Here is a 12,919-nt window from a genome sequence, read left to right as displayed (position 1 = left end):
AAGTAAGCTAGAGAAAAGAAAATGTTATTAACAAAATAGTAAGAGGAAATAGGGGCACCTGGGTGGCTCCGTCAGTTGAGTGTTCCTTTGACTCTTGATTTCGGCTTAGGTCATGATCTCAGGGTTGTGGGATTGAGCCCCAAGTTGGGCTCCCCGCTCAGCAGGGAGTCTGCTTGAGATACTCTCTCTCCCTCCCCCTTCCCCCCCCACTTGTGTGCACACTCTCTCTCTCTCTCTCAAAATAAATAAATTATTTTTAAAAATAAGAGGAAATACATTTACTGTACTGTACTGTATTTTTTGAAAAAAGTCCATGTATAGGTAGATCTTGCAGTTCAAACCTGTGTTGTTCAAGGGTCAACTGTACTGTCAAAAGTTGCATGGATCTAAGGAACATCATTATTTAGAGCTTTATTACATAAGAAAAAAATATTTTAAGATGCTTTTAAAATTGTCAACAAATTGGGGCGCCTGGGTGGCTCAGTCATTAAGCATTTGCCTTCGGCTCGGGTCATGATCCCGGGGTCTTGGGATCGAGCCCCACATCAGGCTCCCTGCTCGGCGGGAAGCCTGCTTCTCCCTCTCCCATTCCCCCTGCTTGTGTTCCCTCTCTCGCTGTGTCTCTCTCTCTGTCAAATAAATAAAACCTTTAAAAAAAAATTGTCAACAAATTAAACATAATCTCAACCAACTTTTATTGAGAATGTTTACAACACAGGGATTCTCAAACATGATAAGTTTAACAAGGATTGTTTCTGAGAAGAAAAAAAAATGTTAACATTTTGCATTCCCTGGTGCCGCTTCTGTGGAAAATAGTTGGTTATCCTGTATAAAAAGAAAAATTAAATTTAGAGTCAAGTATAAGTGAGTATGTGAAGGTGTGTATGTAATGTTAGTATACAGACGTTTCTATAAAAATTTCTTCATGTATGATAAAATTGACATGAGAGAGACTTCTCAGCTATTCTTCAGTCTGTATATTTTTAGCTATTAATCTCTCTCTGATAGAACACTTATTCTATATGTCTGTATTTTCCAAAATTTTACAGTATTTAACTACAGAAAGTGGTTTCCTAAAGTTCATTGATGCCAATAAGATTTATGAATAAAGGGCGCCTGTGTGGCTCAGTTGTTTAAGCGACTGCCTTGGGCTCAGGTCGTGATCCTGGAGTCCCGGGATCGAGCCCTGCATCGGGCTCCCTGCCCGGCGGGGAGTCTGCTTCTCCCTCTGACTCTCCCCGCTCTCATGCTCTCTTTCTATCATTATCTCTCTCTCTCAAAAAAAAAAAAAGATTTATGAATAAAGTATTTCAAAAGTTGCAGTTACTCCTCACGTATTTGTTTCCTTTTGTGCAATTAAATCATCCTATTTTATGTCTAACCATTTTCTAAGTAAGTATAAATCCTCAGGACAGAGCAAGACCTCAGATAATCAGATGAGAAAAACAAAGAAAAAATGATTATTGAACTGTTCCGCTACTGACAAAATAAAATGAAATCTTAAGTGAGCTAGTCCGTGTAAGCCCTAATCTTGAAAAAAATCCAAATAAAGCTATTTTCCTCAAAGAGAAGTTTTTACTCAATTAACCAAATCGCGGATTAAATTCCATTTCACGTTTGTGAGCACTCTACCACTTGGTTTGGTGTTATGAGCACAGACATTTTTTCCATTTAGTATTAAACTATTTTTTGGTTTCACATTTTATAAATGTCTCCACTTTGTAATATTATAAAAGATAGCTTCTTTTCCATTATCCTTTTGTTCTTAGTGCCTTAAAAAAAGGGAAAGAATTTTAAAATAAATAAATAAATAAATAAATAAATAAATAATTAAGAATATATTTGCTCCTATTTCTGATGTGAACAGGCCTTTGCTGAAACAGGAATTAATGCCAAATATAGTCTGAAAATTTAAGTTCCTAATTATGTCCCATGAACACATTAAATTTTTTCTTCACGTTTTCAATATATTTGTCTCTTTTATTTCTGTCTTATCTAACTGAGTTGGCTAATGTATAAGAACTGCATTAAATAAAAGGTGACAGATTATTTTTGTTTTTGTTCCTGACAACAGAAATTCTCCAAAGTGTTTTACTATCAAGACTGCTACTGACTTTGAGACCATTATATAAATCATGTTAATAAAGATTCATCTCTTTCTATAAGATGTTCTTTTAAAACAGCAGACATTGATGTGGAATTTTGAGATGATTAAATAATTTTTCTTCTAATAGTGAAAATATTTTAATAGATCTCCTAATGTTTAACCATCCTGAGTTGTTAGAACAAACTTCATTTCTTTTTTTTTTTTTAAAGATTTTATTTATTTATTTGACAGAGAAAGACACAGCGAGAGAGGGAACACAAATGGGGAGTGGGAGAGGGAGAAGCAGACTCCCTGCGGAGCAGGGAGCCTGATGCGGGACTCAATCCAGGAACTCCAGGATCATGACCTGAGCCGAAGGCAGTCACTTAACCAACTGAGCCACCCAGGCGCCCGAACAAACTTCATTTCTATGGAGTTACATGATTTTAAAAATATACTGCTGAATACAATTTACTAATATTTCTTTAACATTTTTGCATTGATATTTATAAATAGGATTACTTACAGTTTCCTTTTTTATACTACTTTTATAAGGTTTTGGTATTAGTATTGCTGGCTGCATAAAAAATATTTTGAGATTTTCTTCTGTTTCTGAGCTATAAAAATTCAAAATCTATTGGTCTACTACTTTTAAGGGGGGAGTTCCTAGATAATGTTTTCAATTTTTTTCCATGGTCATTAGTCTGTTCAGAGGGTTTTTTTTTTTTCTTTCTTCTGACATCAATTTTGGAAGTACCTACTTTACTAGACAATCTTCCATTTTATTCAGGTTTTCAAACTGATAGGCACAGAGATTTGCAAAGTACTGTTTTATGATTTCCATTTCTTCTATATCTGTTTTAATTTCCTTACTTTCATTTATATGTTTGTATATTTATGGTTTCTCTTTTTTCTTGATCAAGGTAGGCTAATTAGGTTAGTTTATTTTATTTTATTTTTTGCAAATAATTGGATTTTGCTTTACCAGTTCTTCTATTTTACTATTTTATAATGTATTAATTCCATTTTTCATTTTATAATTTTCTTCCTTTTGCTGTCCTGAGGTTCACCTTGTTCTTTTTTAACTTTTTGAACTACATCCCCTTAATTCACTCATCTTTCTTGCTTGATAGCATTTAAAGCCTTGAATTTTCTACTGAATATGGCTTTGGCAGAGTCCCATAAGTTTTAACATGCAATGTTTTTATTATCTCTTTATTTTCTGGATATTGTATAATTTTTGGTATTACCTTCATTAGTTAGAAATAGTGCATTTTAATTTTTGTTTCTATGAGAAAATACTAAGAATTTTAACATTCTTAAGCTAACTATGTGTTTAAAGGTTGAGATAGTGATATGAAAAAAATATTTGCAAAAATATGTTAAGCATAGAATCTGCATTTAAGATTACATGAAGTTAATAGAATATTCTTTTATTTGTGTGGTATAAATTTATCAATCTGCATTTGGGTTTAATTTCAAAATTCACAGGCTAATAAGATATTGGGATTAACATATTTATTAAATATGTAGGGCCACCCATATATCTACTCTATCTCCAGACTTGATGTGGAAACTCTGTGAGTCCTAAAGTAGAAGTCATGTTCTTATGCCTTCCACATTTTCTTAGTTCTCTAGAAGTGGTAAATCACAGCTTTTATAAAGAATCTTTGAATACAGGTCACTTGGAAGGCAGAAATGCATTCAATCTGTAAGTTTTGGCCCATTATTGTGGACACTGATTACCACAGTAAGAACACAATCCCTGACATATTACTTGCACAATAAATGATGATAAGGTCAATGTCTACAAAACCAGTGAGGACTATTGTGGCATAGTCCGAGGAACATGGACAAAGCAAATCTGGCCCTAAAATACTGACATTTTCCATCATATAAAGCCCCCATTGCCCCTATAACAGTAGTATGTATATAGAATATTAATGTACACATGCAATCAAGTAATAGAAATATACTGAGCATAGTTTAATTTGTGAATATCTGAAAATGACAGAAATTTCCAAACTGGGTTGAATTGGGAAGTGCATACCATTTTAAATGTAACCTTCTGAACTTCTTCCATTGCGTGGCTAGAAAAATAAGAAATAAGAAATAAATCAGTGTAAGGAGTGAAGTTAACTTTCATACAAAGCAACCTAATGATTTTGATGGGTGTTATTATTTCTTCTTTTATCTAGTTTTGTTCTTCCTTCCATCCATTCTCCAATTTGTTGTTAGAATTCGTTTCCAAAATGCAAATCTTACCATATGGCTCTTCTTAGCCTAACAATAAAGTTGAAATTCCTTAGTTAACTATTTCACTGGCTAATTCCTGTTGATTCTTCAAATTCGGCCCTTAAAGCCTTCTCTGTACTCCTCCACTCTCTGGCCTGGGTTAAATACGTTTCTTTTAGAAACCTCAGCCCCTGGAATGAAGGTGCATTTAACATAGTATTTTGTATTTGTTTATTTATCAATTTTCTCTATTAGACTGTAAACTCTTAGAGCATAAGAATGGAATCCTATCTATCTGTATGCTTCTAGTCTTTGCAACATTGCCTAGCACCCACTAGAAATTCAAAAAACTTGCTAAATGAATGAATAAAAAATCTCTGGTAATATAGTAAGGATACAAACATTTTAGAAAGTAAAGCTCCTTAGAAAGAAACTCATATTTTGTACACAATTTGGACAAACAAAATACTAAATGCAATTACAAAGTTTTGTCTACTTACAGCCTCTAGTATAGTTGATTCTTTTACTTTTAAAAACTTATGAAAATAGTCATAACTCTTCCAGTCTCCTGAATCAAATATTTAGTAAATGATTCTTTGGAACTTAAGGAGTAATGCATCTTTAAGACACTTATTTCCTACACATGAAATTTTATAGAACTAAACTGTTTAATAGGTGAATGTCACTTGGGGTATTTACAAACATGAGTGGATTAAAGAAAAGATCAGAGATACCATAATATTAAAACAATACAGTGGGGGAAGAAGTGAATCTCAGACTAGAACACCTGATTTCAAATATCTATACACAAACTTAAAAACTTAATGTAAATAAATGCACAGTGTATTTTTTCAATTTTAATGTTGAGTGATTTTTTTTTTAAATACGGTATTTGCATACCCTGAACAAAAACTGTCTTCGAATTTGGATAGGACCTTGGAATTCTTCCTGGAAGAGAAAATGAGGGCATTACACATCAACTAACAGTAAAAATAAGTGCAAATTGTTATTGAATTCTTAGTGAAACTCCAAGTTACTTTCATCTACCATAGTTTAAAAGGAGGGAATCAAGGACTTGAGTATATAATTCCTATCAATAAGGAATCTTTGAATGTATACCTGAGGAATTTTCACCTAGCAATATCACCAGAATGTTGTATTTTAAAATAATTTCCTAGGGGCAGCTGGCTGACTCAGCCGGTAGAGCATGCAACTCTTGATCTCAGGGTCATGAGTTCGAGCCCCATGTTGGGGGTAGAGTTAACTTAAAAAAATTTTTTTAAATAAAATAATAAAATAATTTCCTTATCAACATAACAGCTTCTAGGAAGTTTGTCAGTTGTATGTCTATTCAGCAATAAGTAGAATGAGAAATGACAGTTCATAGATAATTAGCTTATTTAAAATCTCCTCTCAGCATTTTGTTACAATGAAATAGTTTCCTTAAGATACATATTGTATGTGCTACCACATGAACAGGGAAAAATATAAAATAGAATCATGCCAGAGCTAAAACACATCTAAAACACTTCCTATATTTCTATAGGAATTGAAATTGAAATTGAGGGACAACTTTGGTAAACTATATTCAGGGAGATTTGAGTAGATTTTCCCAATATTTTCCATATTCACAGAAATGATAATGAAAAATATACCAAATAAGAACAAACCAATTTCTCATAATGGGTATATTTTGAAGTGGTTCTTTTCTTAAAACATTTCATTTTAAACAATGGAAAGATTTAACGTTTTATGGTTTCCACAAAATCGGTTCTTATAGTTTCCTATTTTCAACAACTACTTCTTATAGAAGTATCAGGTTGGTGGGGCGCCTGGGTGGCTCAGTCATTAAGCGTCTGCCTTTGGCTCGGGTCATGATCCCAGGGTCCTGGGATCCAGCCCCGCATCGGGCTCCCTGCTCAGTGGGAAGCCTGCTTCTGCCTCTCCCACTCCCCCTGCTTGTGTTTCCTCTCTCACTGTGTCTCTCTCTGTCAAATAAATAAATAAATAAATACATCTTAAAAAAAAAAATCAGGATGGCAATCATTATGAAATTTGTCATCAAAGCCTTTTGAAATTATTCCATAATGTAAGTATAATAAAATTTTTAAATTCTAAGAAATGGCTCTGACATCTATAAAATTCTGAAATTCTGTATTAATTTGGGGTGCCTGGTTGGCTCAGTTGGAACAGCATGTGACTTGATCTCAGGGTCATGAGTTCGAGCCCCACATTAGGTGTAGAGATTACCTAAATAAATAAACTTAAAAAAAAAACTTCAAAATCCTTGCTTTACAAGTAATATATCTTAAATTCTCAATATTTTGTACCTAATTCTCATCCTGACTATACACTCCCCAAATTACATAAAATTTTAAAATGTACACTTAGAAACTATATATTTATATGCTTATATAAGAAAAGTTATATATGTTATTTTAAACAGGAAAAAAAGGCAGGGAAAAATGTAACTGAAATAGTGTCCAATTTTAAAACTTTCAAGCCCAAACATACAGGTCTTTTTAGTCTTCTTATTGGAGAAAGAATTTGGGAAGTAGAAATAAAAAAGCTGTGGGATGGAAGTGAGGATGTCTAACAAAGAATGTTTAAGAAAAGTGTCTGAATGCACTAAGATCTGAAAACTCATTTTCTTTAAGAACACAAAACATTTCACTATCAAAAATCTGTTTTAAAATTAGGTGACTTAGGCCCAGCAAAGCTAACACTCTACTGTAATTTTTTTCTATTTGTGTCTTACATTCTTTTCCTTCATCGGTTCCTATGAAACTTGGCTTGTTGCAAAATACTTTTAGGAGTTGTTTGTCCAACAGGATAGACTGCTAAGTCAGAGGTTATATATTCAGCTAGTTTTCTGGAAATATAGTCTCACTCAAAGTAGAACATTCAAAGACCCAAACAGGCCACAATACTGAGTGTTTAGCTCTAGTAAACAATGACACTGGAGTGATATAGTAAACTAATAATTTGTTGGTGTGTTTTAAGAAACTGGATCTTTAAATTGAAATCTTACACTTTTCATCAGTCAAGCAAAATCTTCGGAAAGTAAAAGTTAATTCCAAAAAGCATATATTACTTCTAGGATGTTTGTTGACAACGAATTTTATTCATTTTTTCATACTGAAAATCCTAAAATTTTAAGAGGCTATTACAATTCCTCTTACATTTCTTATTCAAGTTGGCAGCAGATTTTGTCTTCCTTGATGGAAGCTTAGTTTAAGAATGTGAAGAATTTAGTAAGGAAATAGTGACCATAAAAATAAATTTTGAGGAATTTATTTGCCTAAACTGTATGCATTTTTTAAAAGTACTTGAAGACCATTGGTAGTATTTTAAGAATAAAATTAACATGGTACTTAAATTAAGGGAAAATCTAACAATAAAATAAGAGAAGCCTGGCTGGCTCAGTCGGTGGAGTGTGCCACTCTTGATTTCGGGGTTGTAAGCCCCATTGTGTGTAGAGATCACTTAAAATCTTTTAAAGAAATAATAGAAGTATCCTAGATTAGACAATAAAAAGACAGCATAGTGAAAAAAGTATTTGCCTAGACTAGAAGTCAGAAAACTGCTGTAATCTCTAACCTCACTTACTAGCATGGTCTTGGGAAACACCTTTATTCTGAGTTGTTTCCCTTTTAGCAAACTGAGGATAACAATACTTGTTTGTTTGTTTGAAGATTTTATTTATTTATTTGACACAAAGAGAGAGAGTGAGCACAAGCAGGGGGAGCAGCAGGCAGAGGGAGAAGCAGGCTTCCCACTGAGCAGGGAGCCCAATGCGGGGCTCGACTAACCCTAACCCGGGACCCTTGGATCATGACCGGAGCTGAAGGCAGACGCTTAACCTGCTGAGCCACCCAGGTGCCCCTGGGGATAACAATACTTGTATAAGTACTAACAGAGCTGCCAAAAGAATAAACTGAGGTAATGTAAGACTTAAAACTATAATGCATTACAACAATGTAAGGCATTACTTAAAAATAATACCTAGAAACTTTCATCAATGAAAGAGTTAAAAATTCTTTTTAAATGACAATAAAAACTCCACAATCTCTAGTTAAAAACCTGTTAAAACCCAGTTGTATTCCTCTTAAACAGATACTGGATTTGGGCCATATTTCTGTTTAATTGTGAAAAACCCAAAATGCCTGAGTTTAGTTTCTGATCTATTTACTTCACAAGCCTTACTCTTCCTAACATCTTCCTAACATAGAAAGCTTACCATCCTAGCCAACAGCCAACCTGTTCACCGAGGGGCGGTAAATTGTCCTTCATCTTTTCTCCTGTTCCTACCTAAGGACTAGGCACGTTGCTGTGTCCTTTCCTTAAGCCAAGAATAGGTTTCCTCACTGGGAGGGTCACGGCCCTTGGAAGGGAATGTAACCCCAGCTTCCCTCATTGCCCTCAGCTTGGATCTGAGGGGACGTAATATGGGGAGGGGGAACGAGATTCTCTTTTCTTCCTGAGTGAAAACACTTCTGCAAAGAGATGCTCTTCTTTAGGGTGTTTATGTCAGGCTTATCCTGAAAAAGAGTGTCTTCTACATCACCACAACTGGGAATTAACGGCCCCACAAAGAGTGGCAAAGCAAGCATGCAGTTTGTGTTACATACGTCCAGTCTGAATCTCTTCATTCTTCTCTCATGCAGTTGAGGAACAAGCTGCAGTAACGGATGCATGACAGACGACTGAGAGACACGAACACACACACACACGTGATGAGCACAAAATCATCTCAGCATTGGGCATAAAGACAGTTTCCTATTTGTTTGGTTTTGGTTTTGGTTTTACCCACTCTACTTGCTCCAGACAAAAAAGAACAAGAAAGATGTTACGTAATGTAGCCCTTTGAAAGCACTTCAAAGAACATGGAGAATAAGCCAAGAGATTGAAAAAAATGTGGTAGCTCTATGCTAGGATCCTTGTCATTATGCTGAAGAAACACTTTCCTTAGGGCCTCAGCCCCATCATCAGCTGCCAGCAAGTAAATCAACCACCTGCATCTCTGAGAGGCAAAAGGCTGTCTGCTTCCAGACTTAGGCAAAATGGTTTGGACAGATGAAACCAACTCTGTGAGAATCAGTTTTCTGCTATGAAAATGTTTGTCTGGAAGATTATCCGGTACACACATCTGGGAATCTCCTTCACAAAATATATATTGTATTTAAAACTGAACATATGGAACAAGACAACAGGGGACACAAAAAGTGACAAATGTGTCATTGATAGTGAAAAATGTGACTAAGATACATTTTCTCAAAATGTAAAGATGTCGAGCAGAAGAAAATGAAAGTACATTTGAGACGTGTGGATACCTGATAGTTTCATTTTAAAGGCATGGCTTGAATTGAACCTTCTCACAAATATTAAATTCAAATTTATCAAATGGATTACTTTAAGTCCTATATGATGGTTATTTGTTAACCAATTCATCCTAACATTCAACTCCTCATACATAAGAATATTCAATATGACAAACATTTAAAACTGAGTTTATATTACAGTTACCTTTTCATAGGTACACGTATATTTAAAATACACTATGCTCCTCATTCCCTAAATTGGTCCATGGGAGTGAGTCACAAGCATAGAAGGAATATTATAGTTGAATAATTACTAAGCATTCCCGATTGAAACACCAGAATAGCCTTTTAAAAATCCATGCATATAAAAAGAAAAACTACCACTAAAACCACACAATTTAGGAGTGAACTGAATTCATGTTACTGGTATCTGGCTAATCTTAGTAAATTCTCACATTAAAAGCCTAATTACAAATAAGGAGAGCTGAAGAATAGAAGTGGATATTTCTAGTTATATTTAATGACATTTTTGGCAATCATCTTTCTTTTAAGATAATTCTTAAAATGACTTTGGTTAAATCTGTTTTTTCCTTGTACTAATTGATATCTAAACCAATATGTTTTACTTAATCATTTGTGCTTTTTTTTTGCATCTAGAACGTAAATTTCATAACAGGAGGGATTTCTTTTTTAATTTTCTATTTCATTTACTGCTGTATTTCTAGTACCTAGACTTGTGCTTGGCACATAATAGGTACCCAGTAAATAACTGTTGAATGAATGAATAAACTTAATGTACATGTAGTTATTAAGATATAAAATAAATTAAATGTATAATAAATATTGAATTCCACTTATTTATCCACATATAAACTTTTAAAGGAAAAAGCATGAATTCTGACCTAGCTCTATTAAACTGCAAAAACAGATTTAAAAAAAATACTAGTGATTACTAATAAGAAGTAATTCTACACCTTACCACAACATTTGAATTGCCCAATTTCCGTGTCTTCGAATAATGAAATAAGAACTGTTAAAAAAAAAGTAGTCAAATTTACTATAGATGGTTACTGGTTTCATTTATTATTTTTTAGTGTATGTATTTATGGAAATCACCTTACCCTTTTGGTATTATCTTTTTCATCTGTTTCCTGTTGAAAAAAGAGAGAAATAAATATCATACATATAACATATTATAAAATTATAATATATAATATATAAAATACTATATTATTATATTATTGTAGTATATTATAATCATATACTATATGTAGTATAAAGTTTATAACATTATAAAGTTTTTTAAACTGAAATTGGTTAAGCATATATTGCTCTAAAAATAAATGGGAAATTAATTACATATTATTTATAAGTAAACAATAAAATTAGAAACATCCTAATAGTTCAACAGTGGTGAAACAGGAAATTATGACATGATCACATAATAAAATCCTGAGAGAAAAAGACTATAAGGAATCACATCAAAATCCTTGTAGTTGTTACCACTAAATAATAAGATTGAGTTATTTTTGTCTTTTCCATAAATTTTTCAATATTCCTCTTTCCATCCAAAAATCTGTTTTATTAAGAATGAGTCATATCATTCCTTTTTGTTGTTCTTTTTTGTTCTCATTTGCTTTTAATACAAAAAGAAACTCATGGGTGAGCACGATTGTCATTCCTTTTATCTTAATAAGGAAAAAAAGTCAATTAAGTGTTTGGGAAATAACACCACTAAAAACACTACAAAAATACAGTTGTAAACACTTGTTTTAGTTTCAGAAACATTTATACTTTTAAAATATCAAGGTTTCTTTGGATTATTAAATGTGAAAACTGTGGAAGTCAGAATGCACCAATGATCATAGTTAGATTAGAATTATTAATGAAAAATGTAATTCTAAGCCTGTGGCTCTTTTCCTTAATAAAGTAGTTTGAAAATAAGTTCATCTATAGGATACAGAATACAATCTAAGGTACAGTGCATTATGCTATTTTTCAAGTTCTCACTTATCCTCATTCCAGGACAAAAAGTTCTCCTAGATGAATCGAATAATTTTACTAAGAAACCAAGGCATCACAGTAAGAATAAAATTTTCTTTTTTTTCTTTTCTTTCTTTTTTTCTATTTCCTTCTTTCTTTCTCTCTTTCTTTCTTTCTTTCGTCTTTCTTTTTTTAGGGAGAGAGAGTGCAGGGAGGGGGCAGGAGGGACAGAGGGAGAGAGAGAATTTTAAGCAGGCTCCATGCCCAGCAAGGAGCCCCAGGAGCCCGATGCAGGGCTCAATCTCACAACCCTGAGATCATGACCTGAGCCGAAATCAAGAGTCCAACGCTTAACTGACTGAGCTACCCAGGAGCCCCAGTAAGAATATAATTTTCAAACTGATGTTGACAATAAGTTTGCTTTTTTCATATTCTCTCTAACAAAGTACAATGTTTTAACCTCTAAGCTGCGACACATCAGTTCTCCAATTGTAGTATAAATTAGGAAGACAAAAAGAGCCAAAATGATCCCAAATTTCTCTCACCAGAACTGGAATATGTCTTATGAGGGGAGCATATGATTTTCCAATTAGATGATCATAAACTCCATTATTATTGATGCGAAATTCTCAAACATCTGAGAAGCTGAAGTATTTGTTTCTTATCCAAAATCAACTTAGGCTCTTTTAGCTCTTCATGAAATGCTTCCTAAATTGGGTATATTTTCTTCCAGAAGGAATTCCAAGGTATCACTGAGCAATTTTTTCCCCTACAAATAAAATACTATTTCAACCTTACCTGGGGTTTTGGCAGAGTCCCCATAATTGTAATGCAAAGCTCCTCCAATGCATTGGATGCCTAATGAAAACGAGAAGATATATAGCCAAGCTTTTGCTTTCACAACATTTACGTAGAAGATAGAACTGTCGAATGTTAGGAGCGCAAGGATATTCCAAAAACCCAGAATAGAATCCTTCTTGTGTCCCATTAAAACTCTGTAGGAATCCCTTGGTTTCTCTCATGACAAAAACTTGGCTCCTAAAAGTAAAACCTTCCTTGCAACCAGCGGGGGAGAATGTTGTATGCGGGACATATGCGTGGATCAAGGCTTCCACTGTGGTCCAGATACATAGTTCTCAGTACTAGCTAAGTGTCCATGAAATTCTATGACTGAGAGAAACTAGAACAGGGCCAAAAGAGGGATTATTCTTCCCGGCTTGTAGCGGAGTCTGAATCCACATGCCAAAGCTGTGAGCCTCACTGAATATTACTCATTATTGGCTAATTTGAAAAT

At 33.8% G+C, this 12,919-nt stretch overlaps 1 protein-coding gene across 1 annotated transcript in view; it reads right to left on the bottom strand.

The window, feature by feature from the left end:
• Positions 1–678: 678 nt before the first annotated feature.
• The window catches only part of NMU (neuromedin U), a 165,153-nt gene continuing 152,912 nt past the window's right edge, over positions 679–12,919 (bottom strand). The window contains exons 6-12 of the mRNA XM_081813159.1: positions 12,424–12,483; positions 10,764–10,793; positions 10,622–10,672; positions 8,953–9,027; positions 5,222–5,269; positions 4,137–4,176; positions 679–825 (exon numbers count right to left, since the gene is read on the bottom strand). Of these exons, the coding sequence (XP_081669285.1) occupies positions 4,141–4,176; positions 5,222–5,269; positions 8,953–9,027; positions 10,622–10,672; positions 10,764–10,793; positions 12,424–12,483 (300 nt within the window). The 3' untranslated portion in view covers positions 679–825; positions 4,137–4,140. The remainder of the gene's footprint in view (positions 826–4,136; positions 4,177–5,221; positions 5,270–8,952; positions 9,028–10,621; positions 10,673–10,763; positions 10,794–12,423; positions 12,484–12,919) is intronic.

Source organism: Leptonychotes weddellii, chromosome 2 (genome assembly GCF_054177405.1).
Source record: "Leptonychotes weddellii isolate Sample4059 chromosome 2, ASM5417740v2, whole genome shotgun sequence".
In the NCBI taxonomy this organism is placed as follows: domain Eukaryota; kingdom Metazoa; phylum Chordata; class Mammalia; order Carnivora; family Phocidae; genus Leptonychotes; species Leptonychotes weddellii.
Note: the sequence above shows the minus strand (reverse complement) of the source record. Positions and strands in the feature narration are given on the sequence as shown.